Source organism: Penicillium argentinense (genome assembly GCF_028826775.1).
Source record: "Penicillium argentinense strain IBT 30761 chromosome Unknown utg000003l_segment0_segment0, whole genome shotgun sequence".
NCBI classification, from domain to species: Eukaryota; Fungi; Ascomycota; class Eurotiomycetes; order Eurotiales; family Aspergillaceae; genus Penicillium; species Penicillium argentinense.
This window is the reverse complement of record NW_026622662.1, coordinates 407,794-424,652: the sequence shown is the minus strand read 5'-3', so window position 1 is coordinate 424,652 and position 16,859 is coordinate 407,794. Positions and strand designations below refer to the sequence as shown.

Below are 16,859 nucleotides of genomic sequence, written 5' to 3'. Positions count from 1 at the left end.
CAGGTTTAATTCAAATTATGTGAACCCGTCGTTCGGCCTACGAGACGACCTTTCCCTATTTACTTGCATCGCTCGTAATAACGGGATGCAATATCATGAACTGATCGCTGAGATCATTGCTAGCGCCCTCCGAAGACGAAATTAGATGTTAGCGGGACAATTGGTTAGGAACTCAGTTTCCATTGGATGGAATAGGAAAATACATAGCTTATTTTCAACTATGTCCCACCGTCATCGAACACCTCGGTTCTCCCAAGACTTCCTTGCTCAACAGCCCCGCGACCTGAACACTTGGCTTACAGTAATAGGTGGAGCCCAAATGAATGCACCATGATGGCCGGTGTATGTACCTTCAGATCTGCTAATTGTTTCCTGCCGTACAAAGAGGTGGTTGCACTAAGATATATAGAGGTTGTAGTACTATTCCAGTCGTTATAATCGCTAATAGCGACTTTTTTGGAGCCCTTTCAAGGAGCCTTGTTATTTTACGCGTTCTACAGTAGCCAGCTTCATAGTTCCTGCACTTATACTCCGATTGCGGTTGCTCAGGAGCATAATGAGTCACAATATCGATTTCTTTGGCGTCATTTGCGATAAAATCGTCGTATCTATGTTGTAGCAACTGTGCTGTGAGTTGCAACGATGCCCAGCCCTCGACAGCAATTCCATCCGAGGCATTGATATGGGTAGAAACCGTTTCGAGATATTGAACCGCGTCACAGATAAGTCTTATACTGATTCTTTGAGCTCTTCCTTTATGCTTTTCTTGTGCCGCCGGTCGTACATTATTTGAGATTGGGGAGGAGAATTTGGAATATTTACGTTGCTTTCGTGAGCCACACAAATTTTTGGCAGTCCTCTTTCTCACGTTAAATGGGCTTTGGCTTTGATCATCCGCTTCTGCCGGATTAGTTGGCGACTCAGAAACTCTTGGGTCATCCGCGGAGGTGGCCACAAAGTGGCCACAGAGCAACTATCAGGAAATTGAGATAGCTGGCTAGTGTAATTGAGGTTATTTTTGAGTGGCTAGCGAACGGTCAGATCAAGATCCAGTGAGGGGCCTTCGGGAGATCTGCAACATTCATGGAATAATCTGTAAGAGAAGGGCGAGGGGGGAGTATGTTACCTGACTGCCTTCTGTGGCTCTGTTGATTATACGGCTCGCTTTCTACTGCCGTTGCAGCAGCATTCGACAAGGCTCGTTCTTCCAAATCCATAGAAAACTAAGATTCTGTTCGAGAATCATGCTCAAGTGAGTGAACAGATTGGTAGAATGGAGAGGGGCAAATTGTCTCTTTGAATATTCCGGAATATAGTTGAACAATTTCCTCCACATTTTGAGCCTATCAACGAGGCAATATTATTATAAACAAGAGCCAATCACATAGTGGTCCTTTCTTGTTGTGGTTCTTTGATATATGATCACTCGAGGGGGCGGTTAGGTGGGACAAGGCCTCGGCATTAGCAATTATCTGATCCTTTCTGCTCCTGGGATCTCTACTCGAGGTCCTGTATGTCAACTAATCATAAGTGCTTATTGGTACATCCTGCACTGATCGCACAGCAGACTCCCAGGGAGCAAATACTTGCCTGAAAAATAGAGATATCCTCAGGTTCCTGGTCGAAGCATTAATTGTGAAGCAAGAATTAGCAACCTAAATATAGTACTGTATCACGCCATTCCATCAGTTTGTTCAGTTATGTGCAAGAGCTCTATACTTTATAAAGACGCCCAGAAAAAAACCTCTTGTATATTTTGAAATACCTTCACTCGTAGTGAAAGCAGTCGAAAAGAATGACCAGCAAAGGCAGATATCTTTGCAAGGTCGATCAAAATTTGCGAGGCCCGTTCAACGACTATGGATTTACAGCTAAAATAGGGCTTACATATTGACTTTAGAGAGGGAGGGGAACTTTTATGGAACTGCCCAAGGGCAAAGAGCTGCCACAAAATCTACGGGTATTGGCTAGGCGATACTACTAAGACTCGTAAGTCCTCTAGGAGGCTAGTTATGCTAGTTACAAAAAGATTATGTCGATCAGAGAGACTGATATGACAATCAGGAGCAGGATGATTCATCAGATACCCAATCTCCTACCTGTTTTGTATGTTAATCGGGTATTCTCGGAAAAGCAGCGCTGTAACACACTAAAAACCCCTGAATAGATGGCATCCTGAAAGGAGCCGACAGATAGTGCTTCAATCAATCAATTGATCGCTGGGATGGTTCAATTGGCCCCTCACGAGTACTAGTCGATACCGATATCCGAAAGTCCGACAGATTAGTTACTGTGTTCTGTGACGTACACATCCGTAACGGCCTTATTCTTGTGGTCCCCGAGATGGCTGGGAATGGGATGGTCCACCAGGAGATCCTCTTGATGATTCAAAATTTTCGTTTCTATTGTGAGTGTCACGGCTACTTCAAGGAACTGATACAGTAATATTCGAAATCAGTTTACCTCTATTCTGTCCCTCTTTATCTCCCCCACCTATCTCGCACTAGTACATATTGGGGAACTTTTCCGCCCGCCAAGCGTCTGTCGAGGGATCTTTGATAGACAAGGTAAATTACAGGAAGCGCCCTTAGATTCTCACAGTCTTGTGGACCAAACTAAGACCATCGTCCATTGCGGCTTGAATAGGCCCGGTATCACAACCTGACGTCGGCGTTTTCTTTTCTATACTATTCCCATAGCCTCTTGGCTTTGCTGTTTCATTGCTGTTCCTTTTCGTTAAGCTCTAATTCCCGCTGTATTCCTTCCGATTCACAGCAGTCGTCGTGATCAGATTTATCTACAGGCCCAAATCAATTCTCGAACTCCACTTTGAAGTCCACTCTAGCTATCGAGTTTACTGTACAATCACTCCTGTTCTTGGCGGTGTCCCAGTACAGTATTAATCGTTAGGATAAAAATAGCCTCGGTATCGTGCTAGTAAAGTCTCTTGTGTGTCTAGAACTTTCTAGTAATCTGGCAGTAAACGATCATATTTCGCCTTCCATCATTTACATTCAGCATTAACCTCTTCGAGAGACACACTGAAGTTCTGAACCAACAGAGCTAGCTACGACTCCCACAATCCACAATGGCTGAGAATTGCTTGACTGGCGCCTGCCTCTGCAAGAGCATAGCATACCATATTATTTTGCCCACGTCAGAGTCATTCCCTAAAGTATGCTTTATCTCCAATTACTCAATCAGAAAATTCCATTCGCTTACTGACAATGTTGCCAGGTGATTATTTGTCACTGCACCAATTGCAAACGCTATACCGGCTCCAGCTTTTCCGCCAATATCATCGTACCGCAATCTAGTTTAAAGTACATCAAGGGGTCACCCAAGTTGTATTCGGATTGCAGCAATAAGGGCGGGCAGGTATTGCGCGAGTTCTGTCCTGATTGCGGTACGCCATTCACATCACGATCAAACGATGATAAAGAAGTCATCGCGGTGAAGTCGGGAACACTCGATGAAGAGCACCGACTTAATTGTGCGAAATTAGCAACAGAAATCTACTATCATCGAAAGGATAAATGGGTGGACGAAATGGGAAATGAGGATGTTCAGAGGATCAATGGTAGCATGGGTCTTTAGAGAGAAAATTAAACCTCTTGAGTAGCTATCAGAATCTGGGTAATCTTCGGCATACGTTAGCACAACTTCCTTTTTCACTGGTACGTATGAAATAAGCAGGTTGCGTTCGGTAAACCAAGTTCGACTTTTGAAAGCAGATTACCCTATGGACACTCGGGCTTTGTTCCTCGGCCCGTACCCGAGTGTACTCTAATCCGGATCTAGATAAGCTGTAAATAATAGCTGCAAGCATTCAAGTCATAAACTCGGCACCGAATTGAATGCTGGCCGCATGCAGTTTCTTCGGTGTCGATCTGGGCATTTCGATCATCTAGCATTCTCTTGGTGACGGAAGATTTACCTCTCTTCTCTCCTTTCCGCCCAGCAGACAGAAGGGCACAATCCTCTACGTAGTTAAAACAGGCTTTAAGAGTGAGTCTCTTTACGCGGCAGAAGTGACTGGATCACATCCGCAACCGTTTTTCGATAGAGGTCCAAACAATCTCGGTCTTGTTGAAAAGCTCGGTCAGATCCTCTCAACGATCATTGACTGCCACAACAATCGCTGTATCATTGCCCCTCACCCTCTTGTTGCGGGTGAGTTTCTCTCGAAGGAAATTTTGTAGTTTTTCTTCCAGGAACAATCATCAGTAGGCACTTGGGGCCAATACGAGATCTTCTTCCGTGTAAACGGCGGACCTATTCGCTGCATAGTCTTAGTAACACGAGCTTAAACTAGATACAGAAAGCCTAATGTTCGCTTGCTATGGTCTGAAATAGGCTCGCAGTCCTGTCGATTGCCCCCAAGACTGAAATTCGTGCTCGAATAGTACAACTCTCGAGGCAACCCTCTTCTTCAATTTTGACATGATTAGATAAAAGGTTTTGTGCTACACTCAGTTATCTATTACGGGAAAATCCGACGCTCACTTAAGCAACCCGTAGCCTCGGACGGGAAATACATTGGTACAGTATCCCTCTTATAAAACATATTCAGCACGAAGTGGCCTATCCGATTACCCAACGGCTTCACATCGGTACTTTTCTTATCCAAACTGGCGGGAATGTAAGTGGAGTTCTATTATTGCTGAATTTGAGATGGGCCAAATGATCCAACAAAAGCATAAAGTAAGGAAATAACATAATATTCTCCAATCTAAAGCTGCTACAAAATGCACTGAAGTTCTTGTAGCATGTGTATGATAGTTGTATTGTGTGTGGATCTGTGGGTCTCGGACCCGGTTATATAGTGAAGAGGGAACGCTCGATGGCAGTACGCGCTGAGTCGTGCGGGTCGATTCAGCAGGAAAACCACCACAGAACAGGCGCGTAGCTGTCATGAAATAGCGAGAAACCCAAATGTAGGGGTCAGGTCGGGGAGGTGTAAGAAGGTGTATTCTAGAACTAGCTATCCGGCCACCGTATACTGCCGGCTATGTCACATAGTCTGGATGGCACCCATGTAGTAGAGGAGGGGGTCTCCCCACTACAATAGACACAGGTCTAACCCTAATGCATGAGTAGTGCGTACCAGGGTGACAGGACAATACCATCAGTACAGGGGATCCAACAGAAGTCTCTTCTAGGTTGATCCTCCCACGGTTCAGACCTTACATAATCGGAGTGATGAGTGATCATTCCGAGCGAACTTTAACTAGTTAATCAAGCCGAATCCCGTTTATCTCAACGGGCGGTGCCCAACACTCTCAACGATTTTGGCTCAACAGCTATAATTAGGTTCTCAAATATGGCTTAAATCAAGTCATGTTCTTCACAATTTATTTTCCCCTGGGCACTTCTCACACCCAGCTCTCAAGTCTGACTCTATAATCCAGATCTTGTTCTAGTACAAATCTAGTACGACAGAAAGAGGAGAGAGCTACTACGCAGAAATTGAGATTTAGACGCCTACATCCAAAGTTCCCGAGAAACAGCGTTCTATGGATCATTTTACAGAAGTCTCCTACAAGGGAAGTTGCCATTGCAAGGCTGTGTGTTTCTCTGCAAAACTACCGTCTCCGCTGTCGCAATTGACAGTAGTCTCCTGCAACTGTATGTACACGCATGCATAATGCCCCCAACAAGCTTATTTTCCCCTGCCCTACGAATTAGTTATATCATGCAATTGGCTGCCAGGCTAAAAACCATATTAGGTAGCTACTGTCACATTGCAGGTAGTCTGCTTACGTTCGTGGATGATATAGAAATTCACCAAGGGACAAACTCGCTGAAGGTATGAATCAGCTATTATACCTGCCTATTCAATATTATTCTCTATAATATTTAGCATACCCAGACAATCGCTAAGATCAACCAACAATTTGATATAGGAATATCGGTTTGGTTCGCATACTATACAGATCTTTTTTTGCGGAATCTGTGGTGCCAATGTTTACAACAAATCGGTGAATCCAAAATTCAGATATGGTCAATGTGCTATTAATGTAAGTAAACGCTTTACTCGTTGATTGCCACCCTTACATTTATAGACAATACCTGTTCAACGCTATGGAAGAGAGTGTACATAAGCTAACAGATATACCGGGGTTCCACTTTAGATGCGCCTCCTACACGATATTGATTTGGGGTCCATAAAAATCAGCAAGGGCGATGGTAAGAATATTCATCTGCCACCTTTAGAAGAGGATCCACTTTAGACCCCTTGAAAACATGCAATAAACGGCCTTACAGGCTTCGAGCCTGCTCCGTTGTTTATTGGATATTTTGTCTTATCGTAGTGTTTAGACCTCGTAACAACTTTGCGGTAGCAATTAATCCCATTGCGAAGCCAGTCTCGTCAAATATACCAGATGGGCTGTTGACACCTATCCGGAAGGTGATGGATTCCTTTAGGGCTTTCAAGGTGAATGTTGCGGCAGGTACCATTTACATAGCTGCGTAGTTTAATCTTTCTAGCCCTGCAACATGAACACTGATTTCGACGGAAAGATATCGAAAGATTGTGTGATAGGCTTCAGCCTCACGTTTGGACCATTCCTGATGTCGCTCAAAAGCCTGGACTTCAGCTTCTAGACGAGCTTCGATGGCCTTCTGTCTTGGGGCTCCAATAAGGCGTTCATCAACCAGTGGAACAATCTCGGCCGTAATCGGTTTTGCGTATTTAAAAAGGCAGTTAGGGCGTTGGAGATCTCCGGACACGACATCCCAGACTTGTCTTGCCTTTAAGTAGGAGGTCATAAGATGTTTCCAAGTTGCATAATTATCACTCCCTGTTAAAGGTTCAATAACCGCGACATTTCGGTCGGGAGACTCGGTTAGATGTGCAAGCATCGTGGCTGTGCCTGAAGTGCGGGGTAAATATAGCTTCAACAAGTTATAGTATGCAGTGGTTCTCAGAGTGAGTGGAGACGACACCCGAGAAGTTAGCACCCGGGCTCATAACCTGTTGTAATTCAAAGGAAGATTGCTTATTTCTTCTGGACAGAAAACTTGAGGGTTTATACACATGCAACCTCCAGATTGATTTCCAATCAGAGCTGGTAATTCCGTGAGGTTAGGAATTGATTCCGTTACGATACGACATATCACAACAGATATCACGATAGCAGACAGAGTCCGGAAGATCTTTCAGGGAAACGTGTTTGGGAATATCACTTTGGAAAGTATGAACCCGTTTGCGTTTGCCCAAAGACGAGTCAGGCAGTGAGGTATTCTGTGAGAGTATGACGCCAGGTCGAGTCCTGGTAATTGCGGACCAGAGCTGGACCGTGGAGAATTATACGATCATACTTCTATAGCGAAAAAATTTCACATAGACCTAATAATAGCGATAGATCACACAAAATATATCCACATCTAGAGTATTCTTCTCCTTCGTTCGTCGGGCGATTCTACGCTCGGCGGGGAATACACCATTAAGAAACTATACTCTAATTAGCTTTCTACTTACGAGAACTAGGAAGCACCCTTACTCGTCGCATCTGACTATAGACGTCGTCATTAACGCGGCGACGGGCGAAGAGCTCAAAGTATTGACAAAGGCGGCGCCAGTATTCGTCATACGACCGAAGCACTTTCTCTCGGGACGTTTTGAACATCCAGTCGAAAAAGTTCATATAGGTCGCTTAATCCTCCAATAGAAGATAGTCCACGTAGTCCTCATTCGATTGAATACAATATCTAGTCTCGTATGTTATTCCCTATCATAAGATTTTTCCCGACCAAGCGAATACTCACTTTCCGCTAATAACATTCGACGACGGCGATATCTTCTAACGTCTTTAGCTTGAAGTTTAGAGGGAGCCATCCAAGGCTGCGAAAATGTTCTAGTCTGGCTCGAGTTTCCTCGCAAAGAATAGGATCGGCCCAGTACTAGTGCTCATCAGCCTGAGCCGGAGGTACGGGCGCAGGTGCTATGGGAAAGGTCAGATACCAAGGCCAGGATGCAAAATTTTGGTGTAGGAAACGCCAAGGTTGACTTAGGCCGAGGGCAATAGGGATGAGGAGCGAGAGCGGGAGGGTGCAATGACACCTGATGAGAGGGAAGACCAAACACCTTATAGGCACTCGACGGGGCTGGGCAAAAAGGGAGGGGAGCAATTTTTGGCGTCGTTTTGGTCACCAGTGGAAACAAGGGGAACTGTCGGACTTCAGGATATCAGTATCGACTAGTACTCATGAGGGCCAATTGAACCATCCCAGCGATCGATTGATTGATTGAAGAACTATCTGTCGGCTCCCGTTCAGAATGCGATCTATTCAGGGGTGTTTAGTGTGCTACAGCGCTGTTATTTCCGAGAATACCCCGATTACTATACAAAATAGGTAGTTAAGAGATTGGGTATCTGCTGAATCATCCTGCTCCTGATTGTAATATCAGTCTCTCCGATCGACAGGAACAACTGTTGAAGTCAAGCGCCAACATCAGGACTGGAGGATGACTAACAGTTCTGGGCGGGTGCAGAATAACTAATGTAGTGGGGAGACCCCCTCCCCTACTACATGGGTGCCATCCAGACTATGTGACATAGCCGGCAGTATACGGTGGCCGGATAGCTAGTTCTAGAGTACACCTTCTTACACCTCCCCGACCTGACCCCTACACATGGGGTTCTCGCTATTTCCTGATTGCTACGCGTGTGTTTTGTGGTGGTTTATTCTGCTGAATAAACCCGCACGTCTCAGCGCGTGCTGCCATCGAGCGTTCCCCTCTTCACTAACTAGTGGTGTTCTAGGGATGTGGGCGGTCAAGCGGCGGCTGGACATCCAAAGTTACGGGTGGAAAGGCAGCCGTTTCTGGCGTCAAAAGTGGTCATTCTCGGCGTCAATTCCACAGGCCCTCATATTCTAGGTGTAATAGTTTTCTTCTCCTGGATCGGAAGATGTTGTTCTTGATTTTTCCCCTATCGATGGCCAGTCTGTCTCTCACTAACTGACGTCTATCTCGATCATTTGCGAAGCCCGGACGCGTTGTTATCTTCGGCTGCACTGGGTTATCCAAATAACTCCTGTATACCACTGCTCCCAATGACTGTCCGGGACTGCGACCTGCATCTGTCTCCGGAATTGGAGCTAGACCTCGCCACGACCCGAGGGTGACCCTGACGACCCGGACCGCGACCCGGACCACGCAGGTTTTAGGGTCGTAAGGTTAGACCCTGAAATGGGGTCAGGCTAGGGCCATAAAAGTCGCGAACCTACCCTCAGGGTCGAGAACCTACCCTCAGGGTCGTCAAACAAGGCAAACATTGCCAAGTCACGCGGAGCATAAGTTATGCAGATTTTGTCTGTATTTTTGAGTATCTCACTTACAGTACTTAGAGGAGAAGTTTCCTAATTTGGCAATGTAGAATGAATTAAATCAAAACAAATCAAACTAATGAATCAACCGAAAAGACTGCCCGAATCTCGAATTACATATTAGACGTTTCATACCCATCTAGCAACCTTGAACGCTTACGGACTCTGCCTGACACTCGGTGCTGTATCTCCGGCAGGGGTATTGCTTCCGACTCTTGACCATCGTCTTCCTCCTCATCACCTCTCACATAGTCAGCTATATTGCTTATACGTCTTTTGCCGAGTGCTTTTGCGGACGGACCCTGGGCAGCCTGCGAGGTTGGTCGGGTCTTCGAGATAGCTCGGGGCTGGGACCTGGCTCGGAGCTGTGTCGTAGACGCTTCATCCTCTTCATTGTCGCTAATTGGATCAACAGCGAGTTGCTGCTGTGTTCTCTCTTCCTTTGCAGCCTGTATCTCCTGAGCCGAAAGATATTCAGAAAGCATTATTCGCTCCTCTTCATGAATCTCAAACCGTGATGTACACATATACATCATAAGATCTGAGATTGTTTGAGGTTGAAGAGAGCCTCGACGATAATGACAGATATCTCGTGCAGAGTTAAAAAGCCGCTCTACCCCTGCACCACTAGCTGGGATAGAGAGCACATCGCGAGCAAGCCTTGCCATCGTAGGGAACTTATCTTGATGATCTCTCCACCAGGTCAGAGGCTGGGCATTTGTGACTATATCTAAAGGACAAGTCAGTAATTGCTCAAATAGAGATCAAGAAATACTTACTGCTATCAAGATACCTTGTAAGCTCATCTGACTGTGCTGGCTGTGAAATTTGAGACTGCTGCGACTCATCTAGAGCACAAGCTAAATCAAATTCATCCGGTATCGAACTTATAGTCGGACCACCTAACCTTTGATGGTCCTCGGCAAAACTCTCAGAGTACTTCTCGAGGAAGGACTCAAGGCTCTGGCGATAGGCTGCTCGGTAGTCGACCCCAGATCCTGGGTCTGGATCCCAGTCGGGAGTCGAGAAGAACTTGAGTTTATCCTGTGGAGAAAGGATTGCGCCAACTGCGTAGAGATGACTGTCAATCTTGTCGGTGTCTCTGTAGTAGGCTGAGAGCTTGAGTTTTGCTGCTTCGAGGGATATAAGCATCACCTGCTTCCAAGCAACCTTCTTCCGTCGAAGCTGGTTAATCGACTTTTCAAGATGATCAGATAGCTTCTTGTAGACCTTGAAAACCCGATGGATAGTGACATTCTTTGTTCTGCACAAAAGCGTTGTGAATCGGTGAAAAGGCTCAAGAATACAAAGGAGATAATCAACCTGCCGCCACTGCTCCTGGCTCAAGGAAAAGTGCCCTTGGTCATACTGGGAGCAGAAAGCATCGAAGGCCTGCTGGAGCTTCTTCGCGCGTGCGAGCATTAAGAATGTAGAGTTCCATCGAGGAGTAACGTCCTGGATTGGAACTAGCTTTTTCTCTCTTGCCTGCAGGTTGTAGAATGACTCCTGGCGCTGAGGACTTGCATTAATATAAATCGCAAGGTTTCGGACCTAAGGAACAAATTAGATTATGAATCGGAATTAAGTAAGACGTCTTACCTTGCTTAGAGTGTCAACAATCCCTCTTTCCTGCTGCGTCGCCCGCAGAGCTTCTACCCGATCATCAGACCATGTTTGCTCAGCCCTGTCATTTTTTGGAATAGCCTTCATCTTCCCAAGAAGACTTTTTAGGCTAATCTGGATCACATGTGCAATACATGGTACCCGAATGAGAGCGACGTCGCTCGAGGATTGTAGACCTTCAATCGCCTCGTTGACACTCTCCATAAGAGTTTTGTTGTTTGAAGTGTTGTCGGTAGTCACCGAAAGCACTCGATTCGTGATCTGATGCTCTTGTAGCAAGTCGAAAACCACCTCACTCAGATTTGCACCAGAATGAGCACCATGTATGGGCTGAAATCCAAGTAATATCTCACGGTACTCCCAGTCTTTGTCAATGAAGTAACCAGTGATAGCCATAAAAGCCTGTTTAAATGGAGATGTCCAGCAATCAAGGGCAAGTGATAGCTTAGCACCAGAAGGAAGTGTCTGAAGGATAATCTTTTGGTTCTCACGGACTAGCTCTCGAAGCTGCCGGCGCATAGCTTTAGCGGATGGGATATCTGGCATTGATGGTGCAAGCCGGGCGTAAGAGATAAGATCACGGAACTCAGGGTGTTCAAGGAAAAGGAACGGAAGATGTGACACAGTAAGAAGCTTCGCAAGCTTCTGCTGCCAAATACGCGTATCGAATGCTCGTACGGGTGAATTCTGGGCCTAGGCGTAGAAGTAAGTTAGTAAAATAAAGCCGATAATAGGGTGCTGAACATACAGCATGCTCTAATGCCAGCTTGATATTTGGCTTCTGCCTTTTGGCTAGGGCAGCTTTCCGACAAGTCACCCCATTATAGTGCTTGTTCATTGAAGTTGTTCCGCTATGAGCCCAACCAGGGTGATCAAGAACCTTCTGACATTGCGGGCACATAACTCCTGGTTTCCCATTTCTGTCTAAGGCGACCTGGTCAAAGTATTCCCAGCACTTTGCGCGTTTCCCATCCCAAGTCATCCGTTTCTTCCTCCCAAAGTCGGTCTGAAGCCACCAAGTCACAAATTCATCACTCATTTCTGGAGAATATAGAATGTATGTTCTGATCCGGTCCGGGCAAACGCGTTTAAGGCATTCGGGGGCTTTCAGAGGCTCGTAGACGGTCTGTTGGCTTCCGGAGGGGACGGGGGAGAAAGGCTGAGGTGGTGTAGAATTAGCAACGTATTCAAGGAAATCCGAAGGTGGCGCATCATGTATAGAGGAGTGGAATATATCAGATGACTGAGACATGATGAAGCTGTGTATAAGAAGGAAGGACTTACTGAGATTTTTCTTTGGTGTTAGGCGAAAGGACTTAGGGGTAGAGGTACATGCTGATTCTGCATTATCTGATTTTTTGCTTGATAGATCACATCTAAACCCCGCTTTTTATTCAAATCCTCAAGCTAATTGGTTGACCTTCCAGGGTAGTCAGGGTGACCCTCAGGGTAGTCAGGGTGACCCTCAGGATAGTCAGGGTGACCCTCAGGGTAGTCAGACTGACCGTGGGAGGGAATTTCCTATCCTGAATCCCACCCGAATATTATGGCATAGGATAGGATTCCCATAGGATTTCCCTTTCATTGCGATAGCCACGGTCCTTCCTAGGTCACTGACCTAGGTTTTCAAGACCATCACCGCAGGAGTTAGGATAGTGTTTAAGTTCTGCGGAATGTAGTGCAACTATCTCATACATTCGAATATATTTCCGCATCCTTACACACCAATTTCACCAACTTTCTATAAAACACACCACAACAATTCCTCTTAGGTAGAAAAGAGGGCAAGTTTAGTATTACCAAGCCAGAAGACGTATTCAAAAGACTTAATACAAAGAATTACATAGGGGATGGATGAAAATTGATGGAATCATAGTTAGACATACAGAACAGGTATAAGAAACAGTAATATATAATGATGTGTCAGCGAATTTATTCATCCTAATCAGGAAAGGCGTAAAAGAATTATGCAATTCAGGGTAGTCAGGGTCGTAGTCAGGGTGACCCTGACGAGATTTTATGACCCTGAGGGTCGGTCCGGGTCGTAAGGCTCGAAACCGGAACCGTCCAGGTCCGGGTCGCGAGTCGGTAGGAGGGACCCAATATCAGGGTCGTGGCGAGGTCTAATTGGAGCAATTGGTTGACGTGGTGCAGTTAGTTGACGTGGAGGAGTTGGTTGGCTTGAACCATATGTTTGACGCGGAGCATATGTTTGACGCGGAGCAGTTAACTGACTTGGAGTATATGGTTGACTTGGAGCGGTTGGTAGGCTGAGACTACCGGCTAAAGCTAACTAAACAGTCTTAGTATCAGTCAATGAGCCGAAGGAAACTGATGAACTTAGGATGTGAACTGACTGGGGGCTGGTGGTTGTGTTTCTGTGATCACATTCGGCGCTTGCCTTTTGTCGAAGCTATAATATATGCAGAAAATGGAAGCCATGAGCCTCATTCAACCCGATTTGATGTAACAAGGGAAATGGTACTCGGCAAGAGGGTGATGTTTTCTGACATCAGGAATCACGTACATATGCATACTGAAGAGAGAAAGTGAGTAGGAAACTAGGATAAGCGCCAAGACACTATGGATCCAGTATTGCGGCCTCACGCAGAATAACAGGCAAATCTGTCAAACAGATAACTACAGGGCCAGGAAATCACGTGATGGTCTCCCATCTTGGCGGCGCGGTGCCATCATTGCGAGCAGTAAGAGGCCGTTCTAGCTCTGAATTCTGGATAATATTAGAGTGCTGGATTTCGCAGCTTCTGGGACGAGTTTTTCTCTTGGGGTTTGTCGGGGAGGACATCCAATGACCCCGCGATTTCTCGCTCCTCGGTTTCACCCCAGGACCCGCCCCCAGATTCACGATGAAATACGGGGCGCACCTTGTCCCCTCCTATATTGATTTTGCTTATGGTCTCGCGGGCTCCCGGGACACGACCTTGAACCAAAGAATGCTGCCTCATTTTTGCGTCGCCACTACCGAAACACGTGTAACCCTTGAAACTCGTCTCAGCGCCCGAAACGGTCGGATATTTAGATACTGCCTCACTTCTCAACTTATGGGCAGGTGACAAATCACTCTCACCACAAAAAAGCAATACTCATTAGTCGTCGGCCATCACAGCAGACGCAAGGGCGTTCACTCGATCAGGTATGACGACAGAGCCGATCCCACATTTCACAGAGTTTCGTCGCCAGCCAAACCGCGGTTCAACAGCCCCTGTCCCACCAATGCACGCGATCTTAACTTGATGCGCCGATCACCACCCCTTCGAACTTCGAGTCTGTTCAGGGTTTCTGCGGGGACGCGCTCTGCCCTAAAATCCGGGCTGCACTCAATAATGGCGTTCCCCAGTTCTTGCAATGTGCGCTGCTTCAAAATGATCTGGGCTCCCTGTCTCCGCATTTGCGAGAACTTCCCCGTTTCTTTGACAGTGCATCTACAACTAACACAGTGTCGGCGTCGGTCTCTCCAATATGCAGGTGTTCGAAGCTGATGATGTCTATCCGCTGCATTCGCTGGACGATAGCAAGGCGAATCAGTGCTTTGTTAATTGGTTGATGCGCTTCAATGATGTGCTGGATACGGAGAAGTTGAATGAGTCGCTGTCTAAGTTGTTGCGGATTGAGGACTGGAGGAAGTTGGGTGGACGGCTGCGGTGGAAGGTAAGAACACACGACCTTACGTAAAAATCGCGACGAGGCTAATGAATGATCGTAGGAGGGTGGGAAACTCGAAATCCACGTCCCTCATTCCCCGGGCCTGGATCACAAATCAGTGTTCTTCACTCACCAAAGCCATGATTGTCGGTTGGGCGATCATCCGGTCGCGAGCCAATTGCCCAGAGAGACAGACACGCCATCTGTTCACCACGTCACCGATGCGACGCGACCTTTCGTTGCGAGACCGAATTTCCCCAGTTTCGAAGACATGATTCGGCAAAATGAGCCCATGATCTCCATGCATGTGACGTCGTTCATTGACGCGACCCTGGTTGCAATGGCTTGGCCACATCTTTTGATGGACGCGATGGGAGGCCAGGCATTGCTCAAAGGATGGTCATCTGTTCTCGCCGGTCGGGAAGATGAAGTTCCTAATGTTCTGGGCGCACGAGAGGATATCTGTCGACATCCGCTGATTACGGGCGCTGATGATTCGCTTGAAGAGTTGGCCGCTGAGAGGAAACGACTCGAGGGATCTGGACTGTTCATCTTCATGCTTCGGTTTCTATGGGATAAGTTCTGGAACTCGAAAAGAGAGCGGCGTGTTATTTTTATACCGAAGGATGCGTTCGCTCGGTTGAAGGTCAAAACGTTGCATGAGGTTCTGGAGGCTACCTGTGATCTGGAGAAAGCACCGTTTGTGAGTGATAGCGACATTCTCACAGCATGGATTACCAAATCCTTTGCCGCGTCAGAACCGAGTCAACGCCCCGTGACGGTTTTGAACCTGATGAATGGACGTTTTCGGCTCCCACTTCTCGCTCAGTCGGCGGGTGTGTTTATTCAGAACATCGTACTGGGCACATATACCTTTCTCTCTGGCAAGGTCGGCTCGGAGTCGGTTGGATCGATAGCCTTGCAACATCGACAGCACTTTACGGAGCAAGCAACTGAAACCCAAGCCATGGCTCTACTCCGACAAATCTTCCACGACAAGGACGCAGGCCGGGAGCCACGGCTGCTCTTCGGAGAATCAAATTCAGTGCCGATCATCTTCAACAACTTGCTCAAGGCTAAGATCATGACGATGGCGGAGTTCGGGCCCGCAGTTGTGAGACAAGGTGAACCGGACAAAGCGAGGAATAACCCCTTGGGGACGATGGTGAACTATTACAACGAGGGGGTCGGGCCCGGCTACGTCGGCTATAACATCTTTGTCATGCTCGGTCAAGACCATGCAGGAAATTACTGGCTCATGGGCACCCTGCTGCCGAGAGCCTGGGCGAAGATAGAGCAAGCTGTCAAGGAGGTTTGATGACGGGTGTCGGGGCAGCCGGGCTGGCCTCAGTGGGATCTGGTTGAGCGATTGGGTTCGCATATGTGGAGTTTCGGGTTGTTAGGTTATCGGATTATTTAAGCATTATGTACAAATCAATTCTCGCCTTCTTCATTGGTGGTTGGTTTATTCTGCGTCGTCGGCGTCATGTCAATTTCGCGTACCGGTGCGAGAGTGGTACCGACGTGCCGTTATTCTTAGAGCAGAGATTATTGTGATGCACGGCCAGAACCTGACGAACTGACTCCGGCGTAGGGAACTGGCTGTCCGTCGGAGACGGCACAGCTTTTGCCAGGCTGCCAGGGAGAAGCAGAATCGTGGACAACCAAAGCGTCATGGTAGCGACGCGCCTGTCTCCTGGGTAGCACCGAGGCCTAAAGCTTAGCGCTGATGGTAACCTTTGATTTGATGTATCCTGTCGCCGAGGCCAATAAACGAGGCCATCCCTTGGCGATGGGCATGTTAAAATGGTGTTTGTAGATCAACCCACTCAGTGCCATCATAGTGGAGACGGGCAACAAGGCAGGAAACTGCCCACAGAAGATATCAGGGCAACAATCAGTAGCGCGAGTTTTGACTGACAAGCTGACAATTAATGTTCATGCTGGGGACAGGACAATTTAAGGGTTGGCATTGGTTGTAGATCGTAATGGCCGACCGGGGAGAGCAAGACTGGACTGGTGTTTTGTAAAAAGTTGTTCTGGCCCGGGGATCATTCTAATAAAAACCGGTTAGCGCCATGTTTAAGAAAGGTATCGGTACGGCGACGGTGAAAGATGTCTCATGTACGACATACATACCGACATGGAGGGCGAAGGTGGTTGAACTTGAGTTGGACACTGACAACCCTCGGATGAAGCTTTTCGATAAGATACCCACTGCGAGAAATGCTCAGTGA

At 47.0% G+C, this 16,859-nt stretch overlaps 4 protein-coding genes across 4 annotated transcripts; 3 read left to right on the top strand and 1 right to left on the bottom strand.

The window, feature by feature from the left end:
* Positions 1-3,088: 3,088 nt before the first annotated feature.
* Positions 3,089-3,597, top strand: N7532_002319 (GFA family protein; the record flags this gene model as incomplete). The annotated part of the gene is made up of 2 exons (XM_056614813.1): positions 3,089-3,175; positions 3,238-3,597. The coding sequence occupies 2 exons, from the start codon at positions 3,089-3,091 to the stop codon at positions 3,595-3,597; spliced, it is 447 nt and encodes a 148-aa protein (XP_056477785.1).
* Positions 3,598-5,647: 2,050 nt separating this feature from the next.
* On the top strand, positions 5,648-6,233 carry N7532_002318 (uncharacterized protein; the record flags this gene model as incomplete). The annotated part of the gene is made up of 3 exons (XM_056614812.1): positions 5,648-5,809; positions 5,907-6,020; positions 6,135-6,233. 3 exons carry the CDS (start codon positions 5,648-5,650, stop codon positions 6,231-6,233), a joined length of 375 nt encoding a protein of 124 aa, XP_056477784.1.
* Positions 6,234-6,462: 229 nt separating this feature from the next.
* N7532_002317 (DUF4219 domain-containing protein) lies at positions 6,463-6,867 on the bottom strand (the record flags this gene model as incomplete). The annotated part of the gene is made up of 1 exon (XM_056614811.1): positions 6,463-6,867. The coding sequence occupies one exon, from the start codon at positions 6,865-6,867 to the stop codon at positions 6,463-6,465; it is 405 nt and encodes a 134-aa protein (XP_056477783.1).
* Positions 6,868-14,439: 7,572 nt separating this feature from the next.
* On the top strand, positions 14,440-15,940 carry N7532_002316 (uncharacterized protein; the record flags this gene model as incomplete). The annotated part of the gene is made up of 2 exons (XM_056614810.1): positions 14,440-14,628; positions 14,684-15,940. 2 exons carry the CDS (start codon positions 14,440-14,442, stop codon positions 15,938-15,940), a joined length of 1,446 nt encoding a protein of 481 aa, XP_056477782.1.
* Between the last annotated feature and the right edge of the window lie 919 nt (positions 15,941-16,859).